Source organism: Phoenix dactylifera, chromosome 11 (assembly GCF_051530095.1).
Source record: "Phoenix dactylifera cultivar Ajwa chromosome 11, Ajwa_hap1_PhDact_Kaust_v1.1, whole genome shotgun sequence".
NCBI classification, from domain to species: Eukaryota; Viridiplantae; Streptophyta; class Magnoliopsida; order Arecales; family Arecaceae; genus Phoenix; species Phoenix dactylifera.
This window is the reverse complement of record NC_143200.1, coordinates 23,012,966-23,037,772: the sequence shown is the minus strand read 5'-3', so window position 1 is coordinate 23,037,772 and position 24,807 is coordinate 23,012,966. Positions and strand designations below refer to the sequence as shown.

The following is a 24,807-nucleotide window of genomic DNA, read 5'->3' as shown; positions in this document are numbered from 1 at the left end:
CTCCAAATTTCTTTTTTTTTAAGGATCTTTGTACATAAGAGTTTATAGAATCTAAGAAATGATATTTATATAATTTTTTATGTCAGACAAAGCTAAGAAACTATGTATTAGTACTGATGAACACTATATTATGAAAATTATGTATTGGTTTATCTAGAGCTTTGTATTAGCTTGCGAGATGATTAATTTATTTGGTGTGTATCATCTGATTATATAATGTGTATTGGTAAAAAAGCATTTTCTAGAAATTGTGTATCGATTTATTTGGAGATGTGCATTGAATCACTTCTAGGTGTGTATTAAATATACTTGCAGTATATATCAGAAAGTCAACGAGCATGTATTATTGTCCATATAGTGTGTATGATCAATATGATCTAAAAATTATGTATCAATCTATTTGGAAATGTATATTAGATTGCTAAATGATTAATTTGCTAAGTATATATCATCTAACCATGTATCATATACTAGTAAGGTGAACATAAGGTTCTTGAAAGTATGTATCGATTTGCCTATATGAATGTATTGATTTGTTAATTGAACAATTTGTTTGATGTATTACTTGGCCATGTAGTATATATCGTAATTTTATTTTATTTTATTTTTCAATCATGGGGTTGACATTTCGTTAGTAGAAAGAATCTTATAACTTTTGAATTTCTTTTTTAAATGGATATTGAAAGAAACGTAGCAAAATAGGAAACCTACTTCGTACTTATTTCTCTGGTGCCTGCCAGGGCCATATGGCATTCTTAGCAATTCCTAGATGAGTTGGCTACCATGTAATAAATTTAGAGCCAGCAAGGTGTCATGTTTTCCAATAAGGTAGCTGTACGAAGTTAACCCAAACGGCATATACTGCAGGTAACACGGGCTAAATCAATGGGTATATAATGAATTTTTATATTGTGTGTTACTGTAACATTAATCTAGTGATAATTTTAAAAAATATATTTGTTATTATTAATTATTATTTATTTAGAGAAGGCAATGAGGCTAGTGCAGTGGGGCAACATATTCTCCGAGCTGAGGTGTCTTCTATCACGGCAGACTGGATCGGTACTTATGCGCAGTTTGAGTGGGCTCAGGCTCAACTAATTAGTCTTTGTCATAAACTATTTCACACTCAAACATATCACCTCACTCTCCATCTGAATTCACTCTTTGTATTTAATATATGTTTCCATACACATCAATTTTGTCAGTGCTGATACACTGAACTAGTTTTGCTGCGGGATAAGGCGGGTCGAATCCATGAGGAGGATGAAGGAAATTTTAGGGAAGATTCCAATCTTGCTCCTTCAATCTTGATCAGATATATGCCCAATTTTTATCCTATTTATGCATGGAGTTGGACAGCTTGTTATTTTTTTCCTTTTCTTCCAGTAAATGGTAATTATATTTTTTTTTCCTTTCTATGAATATACCAAATTTTAAAAAAAAAGAAAGTTGAAATGCCTTAATAGCTCGCTATAAGTTTATGACCATCATTAAAGGCATCATAAAGTCTTTTAAAATTTCTCAAATGGGCAATAGTTATTGTTGCTGGAATTTGGACCCGGGGGCGACCACTGGGCTAGGAAGGTGGAGCTCCGGTGAGAATCGGCGAGCTGCGGTCTGGCGGCGCGCAACGTCCTCCGGGAGACCTGCAAGAAGCCGATGGCCGGGGTTTCCGGCGCCAGCCCTCCGATGCTTAAGTCAGAGGGGGCAAGTGTATTAACGAGAGGGGTAGTGAATATTCAGAGTTTCAATCTCCCAGCCCCCTTTAAAATGGAGAACTTCCCCTTTTATAGAGGGGGGCTGGGTTACATGTGATGTGACGGGATAAACGGTCTGTCGTACGATTGGGCATGTAGTAGAAATTAATGCTCGATTGTGTGAATCAATGCTGTTACTGTAGAGGATCAGGCCGAAGCTTTCAAATCATCGTGGAGTCATGCCATCATTCGTAACCAAGCAGGTTTGCCGTAAGGGGCTTGATGTCCGTAGACAGCAGAAGCCATACGCTTTAATTGTTGAGTAAACTGAGTGCCTGTAGGGGCCATACGCTTTGATTGTTGAGTAAACCGAATGCCTGTATGAGTCATACGCATTGATTGTTGACGAAGGCAAGGCGTAGTTTTTCGGTCGCGCTGCGGGGGGATGTGACCACAGCGCGCGAGTTGAGCGTCTTTGGGTCGGTAGGGCTGCTCGGACGCTTCCAGGTCGGAGAGGCCACTTGGGCACCTCCAGGTCGGAGGGTCCGCTCGGACGCTTCCAGGTCGGAGGGTCCGCTCGGGCGCCTCCGAGTCGGAGAGGCCACTCGGGCGCCTCCGGGTCTCCTGGTCGAAGGATCTGCTCGGTCGCCTCCAGGTCGGAGGGTCTGCTCGGATATTCATGCAAGCGTGACGACTTGTATTTTTCCCCCCAACAGTTATAGCTCCATCTATTATCATGCATAGTTTAAGCTTTGTAAGGCAAAGCAGTTAAAGCGTAGCGTCCGCCTTACTTAATAACGAGCATTGACCCTCGTTCTATGTAAATAATGCTAAAAAATCTTCAAATACGCTGTTTTTATGCTTTTTCTGTTTGACTTATTTTCAAATCAGAAAGTCAATACCAGACAAGCTTTTTCATCCGAGCACAACCATAGCTGGTTGCTCTTATCAGCCAACCTCTTAGCTTGGAGCTCATCCAACCCTTCTAAGCTTGGAGCTCGGATTTTGGTGGCAACATAAGCAAACCAAAATAAAATTCCACTTGCAGGCCGTATCCACACCCGTAGGGTGTGAGCCGCCGATGTACCAAAAAAAAAAATAAAAAAAATAAAATTCCACTTTATTATCAAATGATCAAAATTAGTTGAGCTCACGATAATTACAAAACCCGGACCGAGTTGCAACTCAGTCCTGAGCTTCTGGCACGGCTTCCGGCCCCTTCCGCCATTACAATTACTAAAAGACGAAACTACCCTGATTTGATGGAATCGCGCTCCCCATTACCGGGGGCAATACCGTCCGTTTGAGGAAGGGCTTACGGTCCAAAGCGTGGAGGGAGGGGCCTGAGAGGGTCCGGACGGCCCCCATTATTTTATTCCCCTTTTATCTCCCATTATAAATACCCCGAAAGAGTTCCTTCGGGCGCTCATCCCCACTTCGCTCCTCCCTCCCAATCCTCAATTCTCTCTCCACCTTCCCCTTTCTCTCTCTAGGGTTTCTTCGAGCTCCCATGGCCGCAGTCGACGACCCCGAGGAGTGGCGCCGCCGCGCCTTGGAAGAGGAGGCCGTCCTCGCTGCCGCTCAGGTGCTTTTCAGTTTCCAAAACGCTTGGCTTCCCGATCCGCCTCCGTCGTCGGAGGACGACGAGGGGCCATCAGAGGTGGCGCCACCGCCACTGAGGTGGGGATCGGTCAGGAAGAGGTCCCGGCAGATGACGATGGAGGGGATACGGGAGGGGAGAAGGGAGGAGGCGGCGGCGGTGAAGAAGAAGGGGAAGATGAGGGCCAGCCCGCCGTCGCCTCTCTACTACAGCGGCGGATCCAGCGCGTCGACGAGCGGTGGGAGCGGCGGCGATGACGGATCGAGCTCGCCAGAGAAGTTGGCGGCGGCGGAGCGGCCGAGGCCCGCCGAGCCCCACACCGTGCGCGGTGACGGCCCTCATCCAACAAAGGTCAGGTTCTCCGCCTCCTATCGCTGCTTCCTCTTTTGTTTTTTTTGATACAGTCTCTCTTTTCTTTATGTGTAGCACGAAAATACCCCTACCAAGAACCGAAATTAATTACGGTATTTTGGTTGGCTCATCTCCTTCCATTTTTTTTTATCTTTATTGCTAATTTTTCATGAATTTCCAATCACTTGCCTCGCTTTAGATCTCCTTGCTGGCCGACCTCACAATTTTCTTAATTTTAATTTTTTTTTGCCTTTTTAATTTTCTTGGAGATGACCAGTTATTCAGAGGGGCATTTTCGTCAGTGGAATAAAGAAGGTGAATTCGACTCCCCGTCCGACCGCGGGCCTTTCTACTTGCCCTCTTCATCCCTGTTCCTTTTCTTGAGCGGCGGGTTTTCCCGCATCCCACGAGTCCAAAGCCCTGCTGCCCCTCCAACATGACCAAAATACCTCCACTTGAAAGAGGCATCCATGCACTTACGGGGGGCTTTTCGGTCAACAAGGGTCGACTTGTTTGTTTAAACGCCACGCCCGCACACCTCCTTTTACGGCTTCGCGTGTGCTGGCGAGGTGGGGGGTTCGTTATGGGCCCAACTGTCCCAAATTAAAATATAAATAAGGAAATGATACTTATACCCGGAGTAATTATACTCCCGCCTGGCGTTGGACGCTTGGATGGAGACAGCCAGAGCAGCCGGTGTAAAAAAACAAAGGCGTTGGAATGGAAATATCGATTATTAGTATAATAATATTTAGAGAAATAGAGAGGAAAAAGGGTCTTGGTCGGTACAGGAGGAGGGGGTTGGTGACTTGGCGTTACGTCCACGTTTGGTTTATGCTTCTAATTTATATTCGTATTTGAATTGGAGTGGATGTGGTCGTGATGCGACTCCGACGCTGGTTTTATTTTCTTGAAAACCACTGTAACGTCTCCACGTGGCATCCACACAAAGCCGGAGTGCGGAACTTGAGACTGGGTGGTGCACCAGAGGATCCCTAGCAAGGATCTACGTTCTTCCGATTGTAAACCGCCACGTGGCCATCTTTTATGCGGTACTTATACCGCGTTACTGGATTCTTCGTCTTCATTCCTCTGGTCCGGTGTAGTGATTTTTTTTTTTTAAACGTGTAGCAGTGCTTTTCTGACGCGTTTTATTTTGGTGTGCTGTGTTTCAGGCGCTTGGGAGCGAGCGGCCGCCGTTGGTCTTAAGAGCTCCGGCACCGAAATCCATCAGATGGTCGGGGAAGAAAAAGGTGACCCGTCCTTATTGACCTTTCTCCCTTTTCTTATTCTTTTCTCGCCCGACCAGTGGTCGTACGGTGCAAAAGTGCCGAATCTATATTTCTGCCTGGCGGTAAGTTTAAGCTTACTTTTACTCGAAACTAAATGCAATCTTGCCCGTTCCACCCCCAACCCCATCCAATGGACGGTTGCAAGATGGGCTGGAACGTAGGTGGTGGGTAAGCTTATCGCCGGGTGAGAAGTATATGCATTGCTTGCCTGTATTAGATTAACAATTAAATATTAAATGGGGTGGCCCTTTTGGATTTGGCGAGCAGACGATCCCGGAGCTCCAGGCGTTGGAGATATCACTGCTGGAAGAAAGAGGAAAGCTCCAGAAGGTAATCGTTTCTTACTTCCATTTTGATTTGTTGTTTGTAGTGGTTTTTTTGTGGAGATAACCGGCTGGTGTGAAGTACTTGCTTGCAAAAATAAATCGGTTGGGTACGTGAACGTGTAGCAGGAGGTGGAAGCGCGGCGGAAGGATCACGAAGCGCTTTTGGCGGAGAACCGGAGGCTGAAGGTGACCGCATCACCCCCTCCTCTCTTCTTCCCCTCCCCCCCCCCCCCCCCCCCCCTTCTCTCTCTCTCTCTCTCTTTCCTTCGTGACTCCCTCGGAACGGCTGCCTGGTCTCCGTCTCAGTTTTGAGGCTGCGTGTTTGCCGTGTCCGGTGCCAATTGGCAGGCATGTGGGCCCACACGGTAGTCTCACGCTACCCACTGTCTGAGCCGATAGGCAAAAAAAGGTGATGGGTAGCCGCTGCCTAAGACAAAAGACAGCTGCCGGCCCCACCGCGGGAAATCCACTCTTTGCGTTGAAACGAAGTATGTTTATTAGGCTATTTGGGTAAATAACTGAATAACTAATGGGCCGTATGTACCAGAAAAAATGGGCCGTGCACTTCGGTTATTGCATCTCTCGATGTAGTGGTGGATATGACCCTAATTCATTTCGCCGTCAAATCTGGCTTTTCAAAAGACGTAGTGTTGCAAGTTTACAATTCAAAATCTACTAAACCAAGCGCGGACTTGGGGATTTAGCCTGTCGCAGCCTCGATTATTACGTTTCCATTCATTATACATTACATATTGATACATATATTTACATACATAGAGATACACACATATACATATCTATATAGATACATATGCATGTATATACATATAGATAGATAGGTATATATATGTATCTATATATATGTGTGTGTGTGTGTGTGTGTGTACATATGTGTACATACATACATATACGGATACATATACGGAAAAAACATACATATGCATATGCATATACGTATATGCTTATGTATGCATTCATATATGTGTATGCTTATGTGTGTGTGTATGTATGTTTGTATGTAGAGTGTGTGTAGTGTGTGGTCTGTGTTTGGGTGCTCATCAACTCATCAGCGTGTGCTGTTGCCTGTGTGCGGGTGGTGCAGGCATGACGTTGTTATAACCACTAGTTGACTCAGAATGTATGACTTGAGTTCTACTGTTTGCATGACCACATGGAACGGGGCTGTTACTTATGACTGCGTTCTGTTAGTTGTACACAGATAGTGAACATGGGCTAGAAAGGATTTGAAAATTTTGATGTAAATTCTTGGCATATATCATCTTAGCATTTTCACCTCCAAATTCATTTCTAAAATCTTCATGGATATAGATCTGGCTCTTGATCATGTAAATGCATATTGAATTTAGATTAGGATCCATGTAGGACCTGTTGCCAATCTGATGCATTGCCATTCCTTTATGTAGTGTCAGCATGGATTGTCCATGTCTTTAGGCTTGTAGTCATAAGTGAAACCCTTCCTTTTATTAGCCGAATAATTGTAAATAATCTCCATAGGCTCCACTATGCGACTATATGCACATGCGAGCAATATGAGCTGAATATCATGAATGGGACTGCTTTCATTTTTTTGTTGTAATCTTTTGGTGATGCATTCATCTATCTCGTCCAGAAGCAATAAGCTAGCAGTTCATTTACATATGATGATTAGGATCTGATGCAATTTTAATTCTTGCCCTTTATGTTTTTAACATCAGCCACTGGTTGTCAGGACAGCCAGATGACAGCGGGCCATGACTGCCTGCATGGCTGCCTAGACCTTTTCTTTTTATGGAATGGTTTTATGGTTGAATGTACCATGGTGGACAATTTGGGTGGTCTGGCAGCATCAACTATACTAGTTTGCTTGTAAGGAGACCTAGCTGCCAAAGCTGCCTCCTTGTGATGACATTTCACTACCATGGACCCTCTAACGTTTATGCTTGTATTAGTACATTTGTGACTTTGCTTGGCTTTATGGTTTTTTGCATTTCAATGGAGTTCTAAGGTGCTACATTTGGGAGATCCTAATTTTCTACTAGGTTTGTATATGCACTTGTTTACTGCAATGCCTAGATGTTTATTAGATGTAATGGATTAAACACTTCATAAATTCACTATTAGTTGTATAATAATTTCATGTTAGGAAAAGGTTGATTGGTTAGGGCATTACTGCTCAAAGTACCATGACTTCTTCAACTTAAAACATGCCTTTTTATGCTTAATCTCCTACTTGTTCAAATTTCCTAGCAAGAGCACTCGACACAGTATAAAGTTCCGTCAGATTGTAGATCTCCTCTCCTCTCAAAATTATTTATGTGGTAGAGCCAGCAGGATATTGGATAAAGCAAAGTACAAAAATAAAGTGTCAAAAAATGTGATGTATTAATTTGCAAGTGTTCATCCAACTTGAAATAATTTATCAATTTCACCGATAGATCTAGCATTTAAGATCTTCACATTGGTTATCCAGTCCTTTCGCAGGCATGGCTTTTAGCTGTATCTTACATCAAGTCAGAAGTGTATGTCTAATTTAAGAAGCCTTCACGGGGAAAATTAGTTTGTCTTGTTTGAAATGCTCCATCCTTCTTCGTTTTGCTCAACCTATGACTTGAATTTTATTCATGCCATTTTAGTCATCCAAAAGAAGTAAGCAGTTTCTTAATAAGCACTCTGTTTCATGCAGCTGAGCTTCGAGTTGCAGAGGACGAAGGATACAACTACTGTCTTGCCCATACAAACGAAGCAGCATGAATCATCCCACCATCTTCCGCCGTTGCCGGTACAGGATTGCAGGGATTTCCTCTTCCTACCCGATCTCAATGAACCCTTACCGGAAAATCTGGACTGACATGTTGGGACTTTATGAAGGCAGGGACTCGCTAACTCATTCGTGTTCTGCGAATAACCCAACTGTACATAAAAGGAGACCGGTGAAGGTCATTAAAAGAGTGAAGGTTTAATCGCTGATAAAGAGGACTTGGAAAGTTGTTTTAGCTTCTGAAAAGGAGTACCAGAGAAGAAACTCTTAACTTATTTGTTTTGTTGGTTATTTAATGCTCCCATGTTTCTGCAGCTATTTTACAAATCTCTCCTTTTGGGTAACATGTAATTATTTCGGCAATATGATCCAAGTAATTCTGGAGAGTCGAAGAATTGTTTTTTTTTTTTTGAAAATTTCTTTAATCTAAAGGTTTCTGGTGTGCAATGGATGATCCACCCTTCTGTTTTTATATGGTTTTGGTTAAAAGAAATATCCATTTTCTGATCCTTCTTGAGTTTACCAAATGGCCAGATGATACTGTTTTGACTGTATATAAGTTCAACCTTTTAGACTTTTGCTTGTCTCAAGGTATATGGAACATATGCTTTGACTGCCTGGTTTGTATTTGCTGAGAAGATACGACTGCGGTCTGTTTTTCCTGCAGTCAATCCATAGATGCTAGAGCCATTAGACTTCAAATAGGGGATGGAGCACATGAATTTAATGATCTGAAAGCTCAGCTGTAGGTCTAATTAAACACAGGTCAACCCCTTCACGCTATCAGAGAAAAAGAAGAAAAACGGCATGACTTTTTGACAATCTTACGTCCTCTTAGCCCCTCCACGTTTCTGCCATCTAGTCCAATGTGAAAATAATTATCAAAATAAACTAAGGGCATTTACCATAATAATACATGGGTAGCTAAGGGCTGCATATAATATTAATATATCTGGATCTACATCTTTATAAAAAATATTGTTTTAAGATAATAACACAAATTTTTATATATGCACGTACCCAAAAAGAAAAATTATAATTTTTAGTGCATATTTAAGTCGTCCCTGTAGCTATTCACGAAGGAATTGGTATGATAATGTAATAAAAGTGAAAAGAGACCATTTATATGAAAAAACCTACAGATTAGTTATTTAAAAAATTAAAGAAAAGAAAAATTAAGATAAGCCAAGCCTTTGATTGTCGAGACCATATCTTGATTTGTGCATATCACCAGTCAAATCCAACGGTTCGTGAGGTCCGAGTGCAGTTTATCCAAAAGGACTTTCCAAGATAACATTTGATTGTGAAATAAATTTGGAAGGAACAAGAAAAAAATAATAGTATACTGGGATACGCTTATTCGAGAAGGCAAGCATCTTTGGTGGGAAAGGACAAAGAGAAAGAAAATTATAATTTATTAAATATATTTTTGATTTTGTAATGGTTTGAGATATAATTACTCTACGACCTTTTTGTGTATTTAAAAACGGATTGAAATAATAAAAAATTGATGCGGCAATTATTTTTTTGCTGGAATATGCGGCAATTATTCACCATCCAAACACCAGCCTGAAAGGCAACCCGGCCCCCGGCCCCCCGCCCCCCAGCCCTCTGCCCCCTTATCGTTTTGCGAGGTCGGCCAACGGCTCACACGCTTCCGGAAGTCCTCCGCCACGCCGCGCCGCCGAGGGGAAAGGAATAAGTGAGGACCTCCCTCGCTTCTCTCTAGGGTTTCGCCCCCCTCCCGCGTCCGATTCAGGTACCGGCCCCTCCATCCTCTTCCCAGACCGCCGAATTCCAAAGGATTTCGGGGGAGATTAATGCGCTCTAAGCCCTTTCAACGCTTTTGTTTTTATTCTTTTTTGGTGAAACTGTGGAGGATTTGGCAGCAAAATCTTTTCTTCTATTGCCTTCTTGATGTGTCTTGGCAAAAGCAGCGGTTCCGTCGTCTTTTCTTTCTCCGCTTTGGGTTGTTTAACGTGTAAATGTGTCAGGATATTGCTTTAACTGATTCTTTCCTTGATTTGCAGCGTATTCCTTTTAGTCGTAGAGAGTCTTGTGTTGTTTTTGATGATTTCGCGGTGCCTAGTTATGGGTTTTTAGGGTAACGGGTGACGGATTTGGTTTCTGGCCACGGGGTCGAATGGTTAGATGGAGTGGAAGGTAATATTGGAGCGGAATCTGAGGATTCCAGATGCAGGGAGGTTTTGAAGTGAACTACGCAGCTGAATGCTCATCGGTCTAGTGGGGGGAGAGGTGGAGAAGTGATTGTGTCCGCACTTCATGAAAGTAATTAATTCGTCCGAAATAATATAGCTACATATGAGCAGTTTATTTTTGATGCGATAAAGGTGTGCAAAGAATTGATTTTATGACTGTTAAAACTAGTTCATGATTTGTTCTTTGAGGGTTTTGTGTGCTATGACAGTGATCGCTCATTCAAAGGAAATGTTGTTACTTAGATGAGGAAGGAACTGAGCTACAACACTGTGTCAATTGTGTAAAATGTGATTTTCATTGGTATGTTGATTCTTTGAGTAACAAATAGGTTTTATATTGATTGTTAACTTCATGGTCCATATTAGAGGTTTTTTAGAGAGTGTTGGTAGAGACTGATGAGGAACATGGGTACAAAAATAAACAAGTGATGGAGAAAAAGAATGGGAAACAGTTCTACTTTTAATGGAATTTTGATCAAAGTCTGCAAAAAATTGTGATTAAATAAAATCGTCTGGTTTACTTGAAAAATGGGAATCTAGTTGAATCTTCAGGCTAGAATGAATAGTAAATTGTTAGGAAGAGAGCCCAAAGCAGTCCACAGCAAATGCCTTGAATCCAATCTTTTGTCATGGAGAAGATCAGTGGCATATATAGTTCTTGACTCGACGATTACCTGTTACCATAGATGTTGTCTAATGTTTCACTAACAAACATTTGCTAGACCATTTTTCACCATTTTTATAGGTGGAAATCTTGTTAGGTGAAGGCAATGGTCATAAAGAGAGAGAAAGTATCAATATGCCATGCATATAAAAAATCTGTTGGCCAAAGCTTAAAGCAGAAGCTATAACTGATATTCCTATTTATGGGGATTTAGATGTGGATAATTTGAATAAGTGGCTGGATCAGTCGGAATGATATTAAGATGGATATAGCTATTCTAAGAAGGTTAAATCACCAATCTCCATTTATGCTATACTTGATGGAGTTCTTCTATCTTTGAGATCATATCTGTAACCATGATGTTTCCTGTAACAATTAGAGAGAACCAAACCACCATAAAAAACAGGATAAGAGGTTCCTTAGAAGAACAACTGTGATCTCCCTAATCAGTTTGTTGTCTTTTTCATGAAAGAGAAGTGATGGAAACTTTACCATGAGTTGCAAGGAAGAAAAATAAGAAGGATGGCAATGAAAATGTAAACAAGAAAACAAGGTTAAGGATTGCCTAAACATAATATGGCTGACTTCATGATAGCCTATAAGAGTCGGAACTTAAAGACTGCAATGACACCAAAGGGGCAAAAAAGAACAAATACTGGGTTAGACAAAGCAATAGACAGCCAACTAGTAGAAGATTTTTTAATCTTAATCTTTGTTTTAATTTGTTAGGAGACTATATCTGTAGAGAGAGAGCCTTGACCTAAGAGGATCACCTAATACATCATGGATGAAGAAGATAACTTCGTACATCATAGATGAAGAAAATCATGTAATACCTCGTGGATGGAGATTAAAGAAGATAAGAGACCCATCTTCCAATGTTGTATTCATGCATGTTTGCTTGTAAGTTGCTGATATTAAACAAAGACAATAAGCAACAGAAGAGTCAGGTTGCGAAAGTTAGTTTGCCACTGTGTGTGTCTTGACTATATATCCATTTGAGTCTGATTTGCGGCATTTCATGGTTTACCTTCCAAATCATTTAGTCAAGCTAATATCTTCAATCTTCATGAAGAGTGGTCGTGATGTACCCTTTGTTATTGCATCAACTAGGGAACTGTTGGAGCAAATATTAGTTTACTCGAAAGCACTTACTTGGATTTCTTAAGTATGACTCAGCTTAAAGTCATTCGTCTCTAGCATGTAGGCATTAACAGTATTGCTATGCCAAATAAATTAAGGCTTGTAATAGTATGGTATTATGACCCTACTAGCATGAAATGATATCATTGTACTTGAGGAAAGAAATGTCAAGAATTACGTCATTGTTCTTTTTTTTAAAAAAAAAAATTGTTTGGTTACACTTAACTGTTATATGCTATGAGATTTTACACCAAATATGAATCATGTCAGCTACTTTTTTATGCTTGCAGAGAGATAATTGAAGATTGAATTTGTCAATCTTCCTCTATACCATAACCAGTCTCAGCATGATGGCAATCATACCGTGTGGAGGTACTTCAGTACCTCAGTTGGGAGTACATCCTCAATTAGTGTTCAGATACACATCTCGAGGAGCAAAGGCATGCTGCTTTAGCACCAAGTTGCTGACGCCTCAAACTGGGTAAGCATTTCTTTTTGATATCTTACCTCAGAAATAAATTTAGTATCTAAATGCTGTTTGGATATGCTTTACATTTTACGAGTGCATATGGAATTGACACATATACTCTAGGTTAACTTTAACAGTTCATTTGTTCTGTCCTTTACTTTTTTGCTAGGCTTTAGGTGTTATGTTTCATCAATTTTTTTTTGTTTTTAGCAGTTTATACAAAATCTTACTTTTATACAAAATAAACAATCAATATTAGAGCAGCTGACTACTTTAATATTCACATTACTATGGCTGCCTGGGTTCTAACTTATTTGACCAACCCTAGAGGAGGCACACTAGGCTTTTATCAATAAGTTGTGAGCATGGCTTGACCACTTGTCTCTTTTTTCCTTTCTCTCTATTTCTCTAGTCTACTCCTCAACTTCTGTAATTCTCTTCCTTTTCTTTTCTTTGCACTTATATATATCTATATTCTCTCATCTTTGCATCTTGATTATTTTCTCATAAATCATACATATTATAGGTCTACAGGTTTGTTGCATTCTAATGGTTGGATAGCCTTAAAGGCTCTTTGAATAGATAGATGAATGTCATCTATGAAGACTTTGCCTTCAAATGGTATTTGAGCATTTCTAAAGCCTATTCTCGTCTTTCAGCAAAGAGCTATCTATCTTTGTAATTACAGTTCAAAATAGCTTGGAGGCTATGGTTTTGATCTGAAAACACTTTCCACTTCTTCTCCTTCTCTATGTGGTTGTTTGGATGCATCTTATTGTAGATTGGTATGGGTCGATGTTCTTTCATTCACATATGGCTTTTGTGAAGGTCAGTGTCTTTTTGAAGATGGCTGATGGTTGAAATAAGCAGTGTTTTACACATTAGTTGAAGAGTCAGTACTTGTGTGTTACCTTGCCTTCTTTAAGCAAATTACCTTTGCACTAAGCTGTCACAAACTGTTGTTATAGTTATGTAGTATCTAGTTCAAATTACAGCAAGCATGTCTGTATTTCATGACTGCCTTATTATTATGTGGGGCAATCAAATAATTATTAGCTTGTCGTGTAAGGATCTTAATCATCTCCATTAAGCGAAACAGTAAGAATTACATGCAATGTTCAGTTAATTTGAGGAATATATTGCTACCTCTCTTTTGATAAGGGACAATGTGAAATTTGAACGCTGGCATGGAGATCCTAAACCATGACTGGATAGCAAGGAACGACACATTGTATATGTTTTCTAGATTTTGAAGGAAACTCAGGACGCATTGCAGGCTGCAAATGAGTTGGGTCTCACCGAACTCTAGTCTGGATCCTTGACCCAATACAGCCTAAAACAAGCCAAATCATATATAATACCAGGTTTCTTCATCTCAAGTTAATTGGTGTGGTGCTGAATTTCTAGTTGTAAATCACTGATGAATAAAATGTTTTTTAATCTGAACTTCCTAAGAAAGTACAGCAGCAAAGTTAGCAAGTTACTGATAAAAAGAAAAAAAAATGTCTCTAGAGTCACAAAATCTGCAGTGCTGTTGTCTCATCTAGCTGTTGTCAGTGCATTGCCTGATTGATCTTAATTCTAATTATAGTCACTGTGATAAAAAAGGCGATATTTTCTGATTCACTATATCTTACAAGGAATCATCTTTAGAGTCTTCTTACTGAAAAAATGGTCATTGCCACTTCTCTCCTGGGACTTCTTCTTCGTCCTTTTTTCCTATGACTTGCTAAGCTGCTCTTGATATCTTCTTCTTTCTTACTTCCTATGACTTGCTAGACTACTTTGTTTTTCAGTTTGCTATGGCATGCTGTAATTGGATTGAATTATAATCTCTGTAAAGTGGGTAGGGAGACCGCTTCATTATGATCATGAGAAAAAAGTGATGATGCTTTTTCTGTTGGCAAATATAACTTTATATAAAATGGATGGAGAAAAAGACTCACCTGTTGATAACCAAGCAGCTGGCTGGACAATGCCATTTGTTCTGGTTATATTACTGCTTTAAGTTTGTAGTCTTATTTGTGCATTCTTTTTCTTACTAATGGTAGTTTATTTGCAGTACCTTAAACAAGGAAAAATATTTGGCATCATCATGTGCCAGTTTCTTTGCCCCAGTGCCTTCATCTACTCTATTCAATAGTGGGCCATGTCAAAATCTTCGACGTAATAGGGGGGCAAGGCTTGTTGTCAGAGCTGATAGCGTGAGTGTAATTTTGATTTCCTACTTCATTTGTTATGATCAAGAATTCAATAATTTGACAATTGATAATGCAAATTCTCATATTTATGTAAATGCATATCACATGGTTGTATTTATGCTCGGAACACTTATTTTACAGGATTACTACTCTGTCCTTGGCGTGTCAAAAAATGCCAGTAAATCAGAAATAAAAAGTGGTGAGTGCCATCTACTAGGTTATGTGTTTGATTGGTATTTCTTTGTAATGCTATAGCATTTTTTTTTTTCTCCTGTTTTGGGCTTACAGCTCATTTCTTTAAATGATGTTTGCAATTCTAAAGTCAAGGTACTGTTGACAACTTGACCTTTCAGAACATATGTTTCTTCTTCTATCTTTTTTCCATATCAGAAAAATATAATCTTTCTCATGTGACTAAATATTTTTGCATATTTTGTAATTTTATTTTAATTTTTAGTGTAAGGTAATGAATAGGCTAAGTCAATATCAACTAAGAATATTTGAGTTGTCTGTTGGCCAGGCAAGTCTTGGGTGAAGTTGACCTGTGGCTTGTAAAATTTAGACCAAGCCTCAGGTACTTAATCCACCCATAAGCGATTGATCCGACCATCATTAAATTGCATGATCCCTGTTATGGGTTTCATGTTATGACCTTAGTACCTTACAGGCATGGGCCCATGTAAAGAAACCAGTGAAAATAAAATTATTTTAGATGTGTTTAAAAGACTTAGTATATGCTTTAATATAAACATTAAAATGCATATGGTGTTATAATAGGCTAGCTTGCTAGCTCCTTAACTTCTAGACAAAACTGGGCATCTATTTGGGCCTACTTGTGGCCCCAGCTTGTCTGTTTTAAATGCTGCATAAGTATAGAGTTGTGTTGGGCTTAATTCTGGGGTCTAAGGGACTGCCTGACTTATTAACAGTTTTGTTTTAACACTCAATCTAGGATGGAATTTTCATACTTCATTTGATTACTTGTAGTGGCATGAATATATTAATCAAGTTTAGATTGCCAAAGCATCTGATTCGGCAAAACCAGAAAATCAAGTATTGGGATTAACCTGGAAATATATCTTGTAATTAAGATACAAGAAATATGTTAAAGATTTTTTTTTTTAACGATAAAAATCAGCTTCTTCAATCATTTTCTTCATGTTTATCATTTTTATATATGCTAAAAAAAATTGTTTTAGATTTTGTTATCTTTGTTATTTACCTTTGTTATTGATTATAAAATATATAGAATTTTACATTGGGAAATTTCAAGAGTTCAATACATTGAATTTGATGTTGCAATTTTAGAGGATGCATATTCACATTTTGTTTTATGCATGGATGTGAGGTCTAGATAACATTCCTTTCTTAAGAAGAGTGCATCATAATTTCAACTTTTGGTTTTCAATTTGATTAGCACCATCTGACAGACGTATAGAGCTTGAGTGGTTTATAATTTCTTAGTTCTACTTTTAGGTAATTGCTTGGGCAGCGAAGAGGGCTTAGCTGGTTGGTTACCCAATGTCCATAACTTGAAGCCCAGTATCCTTATTAACTCTCCTCTCCAATTTCCCACCCCCTAGTGAATTGTGCACTATAAGCATGAGGGGAGAGTAAGGGGCTACTGATATTGTTGCCACTGCTACAGGAAGCACTGGTGTTGTTACTGCCTTCTAGTCACTACATATTTTATGTGATTTATTAATAATTTCTTGAGCTACACCTCTAGAATCACCTAGCATCTATATGCTGGGTAGCCCTTGAATGTCCATCTACTGCAGTCTTTTTAAAATCTTGTTAAGCTTTATGCCAAATGGAGCAATAAGAGAGTTCTTATATGTTTGGCAATGAAAGAGAAACATGTCAGGCCAGATGCATGACTGTGCGCACCTTTGTATGTGTAGCTGTGCATTTGTGTTGTATAATGGAATAAACCTTCATATGATGTAATGCTAATGAACAACACTATATCAGGGTTATTATAAATAATTGGAGAAATACTTTGGGAACAAGGGATGTATATCACAGAACCAGATCAGAGTTATAGAATTAAATTTTAATGGAAATCAATGGGGAAAGAGACATGGTCATAGATGATGGAAAATAGTAACCCCAAAGTGACTATTCACGCTACTTGAATTTATTGCGCAAAGGGTTAGGAGGATAGCTTAGTAGAATTAGAATTGATGAAGTGGAAAGGGGCTCCTAGATTGTTGTGCACATCTAATGTTTATGAAACAGCTTTAATATTCCGCTTGTGTGTATATATGTGTGCACATGTTAGTGTAGGTGTAAGTGCTGGCTTTCAAATTTCAAAGGCCTTATAATGTGGTTATGCTTTTGCACAAAAATGTATGGGGATTATCCAAATTTATGATCGAAATGATTTATTAGAATCTACACATCTTAATCACTTGGGCACTACAATTCAAGTGGCTGGAATAGTCTTCGAGCATATATTAAGAAAGTGTCTTTTTATTGAAAATTTGATCATCATATGACCACTTGATACATACATACATACATATATGTATTAAAGCATTCTGGGAGATGGAATGGACAATATGGATCATCAATTAAATTTTGATTATCAATTTGAATGATTTTCGATGCATTCTTGCACACATAACCACTTTTAGCTTGAAGAATGTTAAATGTTCGAATGATTTGCGCTAAAAATCCTATTTGGAGGATTTGAGAGTAAATTTTATAAATGCAGGATACAGAATGAGTCATCAAAAATTTATGATCCACTTTGTTAGTCATATCTACGACATTTGAAATATGCATAAATCATAAGTTAGACATTTCTTGTTTCTTGCTTATGCATTGCGAAATCTATGATATTGGTACAATCAGGTTGCCAAAGCAAAGTGAATGATGGGCTATGTTTAAAACCATAAAACTAGTGATGATCTGTACTTCTTAAAATATATGTTGACCACAATTCAGTGGTTTTAAATGCTTCCAAACCAGAGCAATCTAAATCATTGTATGGCCATTGAACTCCACATTTTGTATGGGCGGACTTAGATGGCATGGTGTCTGGTGAGCCATATGCATTGAGAATCTATACTGCAGGTCATGTTCTACATATTTAAAATATGTATTGATTAATATTTAGTGAATTTTAATGATTCTAAACCTTAATCAACTTCAGCTTTTCACTGGAAACCTAGACATTTCGCAACCACTTGATACACATTTGAAAAGGAAAAAAAACTCTTTTTTTTTTGTTTTTAGGCTTCTTAAATGCTTGTAGATCATAATAAACTGGGTGATAATAAACTGCATGCATTTTCAATAAAAATGGTAGATTAGGCATTTAATGCTGATAAGATTTGAGTCCAAATTTCACTGGTAGGATTCCAATTCATGCATGTACATGCATTATACATTTTTCATTCATGCATTTCATATACATGCATGGGAAAAGAGATCTGAATTAGAATTCTTAATCATGATTTACAATTTTCAAACTTCAAAATGCCACAAACCAACTAGCTGATACTTGGTACGGCAATATAATTTGAAATTCTATACTGGTGATCATAATCAATGTATCTCAAAATGCATGTGAAAATTCGACTCTTCTGGATGCTTCTATATTATATATTTGGTTCTCCATTAAAATTTCTCCATTTTGTGACCATCAGATGAATGGGTAAGAACCTCTAAAATATTTGATGTTTGGTTCTTGAACATCTTAAATGTTGTAGATCATGATCAACAACATGGTTTCTTAATTTAGATGCTCTGTCATGTATGTTAACTGGTGGAATTTGGTTGGAAATCTTATTGTTTAGGATATGACTCAACTGAATCTGTAGGTAGGTGCCCACTCCTTCCTTTTGTAAGTCAGAATGCTGGCACAATACATTAGAGGGTATTGACGTCCACTTGATATCAATCATCTTTTCCTGGAGCCTTCTTTAGTAGTTGTCCCTGGTGTAAATTTTTTTTTTTGATAGTCACCTGCCGCTTCTTGTCCATAAGAAATCTCTTTCTTCAAACAGACCCTTCCTATCTCTGTTGTATGGTGCTAATAAAAATATATGTAAAAGGGTCACTAGACCTGCTTACTGTATTAAATTTTCTTTAAACATTAAAATGTTTGAAATGAGGTTATGCTGTAACACGATCAATGTGATTTTATATATCTGCATGCTTATATATATATATATATATATATGATGCTAATTTCTGTTTTCTTATAATTGCTGTTTATCATATCTGCTTATGTTTTTTTATTAGCTACATTTTATTTTGATAGAATTATATGCTGTTTTATTTGTTCCCAGCTTATCGAAAGCTTGCGAGGAGTTATCATCCGGATGTGAACAAGTGAGTAAAAAATATTCTAGTATGTGCACATTTACAAGGATGTAATCATTATGTTCCGGTCATCAAAATGCATTTTTGTGATAGCAAGTTCTTTTTCCGCTTCAAGAATAGCATTTGCTATTGGACATGATTGTCATCAGTGACCTATTGTGTATTTTAATTGAATGTCATTATTATTTTACTATTATTGTTGTTATTGTCATTGTTCTGAGTTGATCTGGTGAAGTCTTCTCTTTTTTCTTTTTTTTCTTTGCATCATTGATCTTACCATGGCTGAATTTTCAAAATGGTCAGGAGTAGGCGTTTTAAGCATTTTAAGCATTTTTCTTTATATTGAATATTGTGCAGACGAGCTTTGTGCACTCTAAGGTTAGATGTCATGGTTACTCACTCTTATTTTAAACTTGTTATCAGTCTAGAGTAGATGAGTTTTGCTAATAACAGCGGTGAAAGAATGCAAATATTAAAGAATGGTTCATTGTACCGACCCGTACAGTCTGGTGCTAGGTACACCATACTGTATTGATAAGGTATAGGTATAGTATGGAGGTTCAATACGATACAGGGGCCGAACTGGCCTGTACCAAGTGGAATTGATTGATTCTATCCAATTTCGCATCATGCTGATCCATACCTCCCATTTCTTGTGATAACATGATTGGGCTCCTAACACTGTGTCAGTGTGCGGGGGCGTATTGGACTGCACCGGCCATTGGACGTACTATACCCTATCGATAAGGTATCGATACATTATCCAATTGTAGAAAGAACCTTGTATTAAAGTCCAGAGAAAGTGCCACCAGTATTATCTAACATGTAGTGTCTGAGGAAGATGCCAATGTCAGAGTTGTTAAAGTCCCTGGGAATTGTTACCAGCGGCATGGGTTTGAGTCCTTGCCTTCACCATAATAGAAGGGATATGTGTCTGCACCCCCTCTAGTTGAGGATAGAGAAATATATAAATAGATAAATAAGAGAGACAACTCTTAGTACATCTCTTTCCTGAAATTATTTGAACAGATTGAACTCTTTAAAAAATACAAAGTTAACTAAGACTAAACTACTAACTTGATCATTGAACTGGATATCCGGACAAATTGAAAACCTGAGTATCCAATGGGAAATTGCTAAGCACATCTCCTGGTTAAACTTATATAAGCAGATTGAACTCTCCAGTAGCTAACATCAACTACTACTTCATTCTTACATGTTGTAGGGTGGCTTCATATCTTTAATAAACTGCTTTTCGTACAGTTGGCTGCTCACTAGTAACTATTGTCTAGTTCTGAGCGTGGCAACAATCATGTTCTGTTTGATGAAGACAAGTTCCACATTCTGCCAGAACTACCCTAATGTGCTCTGCTAAAGCTTTCTGACCATCATGGCTTGTTAGCCACTTTTATGCTTATTTGACAGTTGATGATACATCTTCTACATTGGCGTTCCATGTGGTCATCCATCAGACACGTATATTGTCAGTGCATAACCTCTCTGATTCTCTTTTGCTACCAAATGTTGCTGATCCTTGTAGACTCTTTTCAAATAGCTTATCATGCCTAAAACATCATGATAATTGAAGCAGCTACATTTCCTATGACAAATAAAAACTCATATATGGGTTTCAACAATGATGAATTAATAGTGGCTATATATATCCTATGTATAAATGCTGATGTGGTGTGACATTCCTCTTCCATTCTAGCCCTAGTAACAAAATTCTCAAACCTATTGTAAATTCTCTAATAATTCTCAAATTTCTATAAGAATGTTTTTCCTGCCAACTTAGTGAAAATCATGCTAGTATGAATTTCCAATGACTTTTGCAAATAATTATAGTTTTAAACCATAACCTAGTAGGGATGCCTCATCATTGTGGGTAATTTGATTCTTTTTTAGGTGGTACCCCACAATAAGGGCATTGTGTAGTACGTGTTATTTTTAGGTTGTGTTCACCTACATGCATAAGCGCTTTTAGCCAAGGATTTAAGACTTCAGCATGCTGGCCTTGAATCAGCCATATGGTAGCAATCATGGCCCCCGATATATGGAACCCTTGTGCCCTCCACATCGGACCTGAAGCACCCCGTATCACATCGTATTGAGGTGTACTGCCCTATATCATGCTTACCAAAGTGTCTTACCCTGTTTGACCCTGTACGTCATGATGCATCCTTTTTTTCGCTCATTTGAGTCGTGGCATATTGAGCCTGTATTGCCCCCAGATCATGCGCTGTACTGTAGCAACTCAGGACTGTACATGTCCATGCATCAATATCTAAATTCTTGCATTTGGTACATTTCTTCACGATTCTAAAATTATTTTATAGTTATTTAATGATTTTTCTAAATGCCCTACCAACTGAAATGGTTTACTTATGTCCAGTGTGAAGCAAATTGATGGTTGACCACTTTTCATTGTCTTGTTGCAAAAGAGTTGAGCCATTATTAGAGTGTTGAGTGTCTTGAAACCATACCCTCTAGGAATGGTTTGACACAGAACTACTTTCATGTCCAAGACACAAAAAATAGGCCAAGGAGCACGACATGTTGGCAAGGACAGAAACCATAGTAGTTTAGAAGAATCAAAGTTACATGATTCACTTCTTAGAGCGAAGAAGTTAATGACTAGTTCGTTGTATAGCCTAAAAGGATGCCACTATGTCAAGATTGCTAATTCCAAACCTATCCTTAAATGAATTCCTGCAATGGGGCTTTGGAGATCATAATAATAACATGTCAGTTACCAAAAACTCGCCTAGCAGTTACTATAAACACCATGGCACTTTAAGGCAAGCCAGTTATTTCCTACTAAAGATACCATGAAATGCTGATCTGTAACACTAGGTTTTGCAGTGCAAGACACTGTAAGGAGACACTGTCAATGTCAATGTATGCAGACCATAAGAAGTAGTACTTTGTAGTTTATTTTGTTTAATAATTTGTGAAAAACGGGAGTAGGCTGTTCTCTATTCTCTCTGGGGTGCATCTAGATTGCTTCTGATGTTCTCTGATCCTTGTGACAGATACGTTGATGTATTATATCTGTTACTGTTAATTTTGTCAAAACGTGGGCCAGGACTCATTCTTCCAATATATTCTTTTTTTGTAGAGAAGCTGGAGCAGAACAAAAGTTTAAGGAGATAAGCAATGCTTATGAGGTTAGTTCCTATTCTTGCAAGCATACTTTCATCAAAACTTCGATATTTGGCACCACGAATTATTTACTTTTTCCTACACCTCTTAACATTTATTGTACTTCAGGTGTTGTCAGATGATGAGAAGCGAGCTATATATGATAAATATGGAGAAGCTGGTCTTAAAGGCTCTGGCGTGGGCATGGGGGTGAGTTAAGCAAGAGATGGGTTATCTGTTGGATCTTCTGATCTTATCAGTTAAGATACTGTTTGCTGCTTGCTTTATGTGGTTACTTTCATTATTGCAGGATTTCAGTAACCCATTTGACCTCTTTGAGTCATTGTTTGAAGGCATGGGTGGAATGGGTGGAATGGGAGGAGGCAGAGCTGCTCGTAACCGGCCAATGCAGGGTGAAGATGAGAGCTATAGTCTTGTCTTAAATTTCAAGGAAGCAGTCTTCGGCGTGGAGAAAGAGATTGAAATAACAAGGCTAGAGAATTGTGGGACCTGTGATGGGTCTGGTGCCAAACCTGGTACAAAGCCAAGCAAGTGCAGCACTTGTGGAGGTCAGGGCCAGGTTGTATCTTCTGCAAGGACCCCGTTGGGTGTATTCCAGCAAGTCATGACTTGCTCTACTTGTGGTGGGACTGGAGAGTTCTCTACCCCTTGCAACACATGTGGAGGGGATGGCCGTGTGAGGCGGACTAAGAGGATCAGTTTGAAAGTTCCAGCTGGAGTAGACTCTGGTAGCCGGCTGAGGGTCCGGTCGGAAGGGAATGCTGGAAGAAAGGGTGGCCCGCCTGGAGACCTTTATGTATTCATAGAGGTTCTCTCTGACCCTGTGCTTAAGCGGGACGGGAATAACATCCTTTACACGTGCAAGGTATCATATATTGATGCAATCCTTGGGACCACGATCAAGGTCCCAACAGTGGATGCAATGGTGGATCTGAAGATCCCGGCAGGGACCCAGCCAGGCACTACGCTGGTAATGGCAAAGAAGGGGGTCCCTTACCTTGGGAAGCCAAACACTAGGGGTGATCAGTTGGTTCGCGTGCAGGTGGAGATTCCAAAGAGACTGAGCAGCGAAGAGAGGAAGCTGATTGAAGAGCTTGCAAACCTCAACAAGGCCAAAACTGCAAACAGTAGGAGATAGTTGAGATTAATTTACCCTTGTGAATTTTGGATTTATTTATTCCTGAACAAGTGTTATATTGACCACCAATCATGCAAGGGGAAAATTCAGAAACTTAATGTGTGACAAGGTCGGGACATCCTCGTTGTTATAGTATTATACCCTTTTGCTGCATTAGATCATTTAAAAAGAAATGAAATAGGGGAGAAGTTGGAGCATGTAGGAGAGAACCAGTAATATCTGTATTTATAGTTGAGGTGCTTTGCCAATTTGATGTTTTTGAATTGTATTAATAAATAGTTTGTGGATGGGCTTCAAGGAAACACTTGAGTTGCAAATATTTGCAGCGTCCAAGTCTGACATAGAAGGATAATAATTGCTTTCCTGCAATATAATAAAGCTCCTGACCCTTGCAAATTTTTGTGGCGATCGGGCTTTTTCCTTGAAATTGGAAATTGGTGAGTACTCATGTACTCGTATCAGGTCTTTGTTACTGTAACTTGTTGCCAGGCAAATTGAAAAAGGAGAGGAGCAATGACAAGCTAAAGTATTCTCAGAACTTGTTGGGCCGTTTAGCCGCCCGCTTCAAGTTTTTTGTGGGGAAAAGGAGCAGTAGGAATTTGACTTGTTGGAAAACTGTTGTCTAAGAGGGTGCTGGCTCTTCATTGAGCGTCTTGGAAGTTCTAACAGAAATTTGAAGAAATGGCATACCAATTCCGCAGAGCTTGCAAGCTGATTTGGCCAATCAGGTGGATTGGATGCTGAAATTGGTTTCTTCGAAAAACCTGGCAAATGTTAATGGGTTGCTGAATCAACATGTTTGGAAACTAAGTAGAACTCAAATTTCACCAGTTTGGATAACTTTCTTTGAAAAGAAGGGGGACTTCACAAGCAACGTATGTACAAACCATGATATGCCCAAAGCAAAGGTACCATGCGACGGTTTGGGTTGTTACTTTCGCGCCAAAGAATGATTGCTCTTTTTTTTACGATATCGACCGTTGGATCGCGCCACACAGATCTCCAAGTATTCTGAACTTATTTATTCATCCGTCTACATAGATCTCAAGGTGACATGATCCAATTATGGATTTACGGAAAGGAAGGTAAATCCTTCTTCTGGGTGAAAGACAACTCCTGTCCCCATATGATGTTCAAAAGCATGCAAGTTTGCCAGGCAGGAAGCCTGTTAGTGTTCAGGGGCGACAAATGCTGACTGAAAGGACTATCATGGAAGCATTCCTTGTGAGTTAGTGGATTATATGCAATGCAAAATTTACATTCAATGTGTTTCCATGGTGTTACAAAACAAAGCCCTTCATAGTTGAATTGGTCGCATTGGCGGCAATCAATTTGTATATGAACTGTGAATTTTGTGAATAATTCGATGATTATTGATTAATTTTGTGAACAACGCCTCCATGGATTTTTTTTTTTTTTTTTTGTTAGGACGGTCGATTCATATTTGAT

At 39.0% G+C, this 24,807-nt stretch overlaps 2 protein-coding genes across 4 annotated transcripts; both read left to right on the top strand.

Annotated features, from left to right (window-relative positions):
- Positions 1–3,109: 3,109 nt before the first annotated feature.
- Positions 3,110–8,474, top strand: LOC103706454 (uncharacterized). 3 transcript variants are annotated; one of them, XM_008790549.6, is made up of 5 exons: positions 3,110–3,651; positions 4,827–4,904; positions 5,211–5,273; positions 5,396–5,455; positions 7,953–8,474. In XM_008790549.6, exons 1-5 carry the CDS (start codon positions 3,211–3,213, stop codon positions 8,115–8,117), a joined length of 807 nt encoding a protein of 268 aa, XP_008788771.2. In that variant the 5' UTR covers positions 3,110–3,210; the 3' UTR covers positions 8,118–8,474. The 3 variants fall into 3 exon arrangements, with proteins under 3 accessions (XP_008788771.2, XP_026660226.2, XP_008788772.2); XM_026804425.4 differs by having other exon boundaries at positions 5,393–5,455; XM_008790550.6 differs by lacking the exon at positions 5,396–5,455 and having other exon boundaries at positions 7,953–8,345.
- Positions 8,475–9,536: 1,062 nt separating this feature from the next.
- Positions 9,537–23,677, top strand: LOC103706531 (chaperone protein dnaJ A7A, chloroplastic-like). The gene is made up of 8 exons (XM_039128161.3): positions 9,537–9,786; positions 12,344–12,534; positions 14,585–14,726; positions 14,865–14,922; positions 19,025–19,067; positions 22,177–22,225; positions 22,329–22,409; positions 22,510–23,677. The coding sequence occupies exons 2-8, from the start codon at positions 12,401–12,403 to the stop codon at positions 23,356–23,358; spliced, it is 1,356 nt and encodes a 451-aa protein (XP_038984089.2). The 5' UTR covers positions 9,537–9,786; positions 12,344–12,400; the 3' UTR covers positions 23,359–23,677.
- Positions 23,678–24,807: the final 1,130 nt, after the last annotated feature.

What these genes read in the sequence shown, in the direction of transcription:
- LOC103706454 (XM_026804425.4), top strand. Translation starts at nt 3,211, where the DNA reads ATGGCCGCAGTCGACGACCCCGAGGAGTGGCGCCGCCGCGCCTTGGAA. An exon ending in AAAGAGGAAAGCTCCAGAAG is followed by an intron (nt 5,274 to 5,392) that starts GTAATCGTTTCT and finishes GTGAACGTGTAG; the next exon opens with CAGGAGGTGGAAGCGCGGCG. An exon ending in CGGAGAACCGGAGGCTGAAG is followed by an intron (nt 5,456 to 7,952) that starts GTGACCGCATCA and finishes TGTTTCATGCAG; the next exon opens with CTGAGCTTCGAGTTGCAGAG.
- LOC103706531 (XM_039128161.3), top strand. Translation starts at nt 12,401, where the DNA reads ATGATGGCAATCATACCGTGTGGAGGTACTTCAGTACCTCAGTTGGGA. An exon ending in TATCATCCGGATGTGAACAA is followed by an intron (nt 19,068 to 22,176) that starts GTGAGTAAAAAA and finishes CTTTTTTTGTAG; the next exon opens with AGAAGCTGGAGCAGAACAAA. An exon ending in GCTCTGGCGTGGGCATGGGG is followed by an intron (nt 22,410 to 22,509) that starts GTGAGTTAAGCA and finishes TCATTATTGCAG; the next exon opens with GATTTCAGTAACCCATTTGA.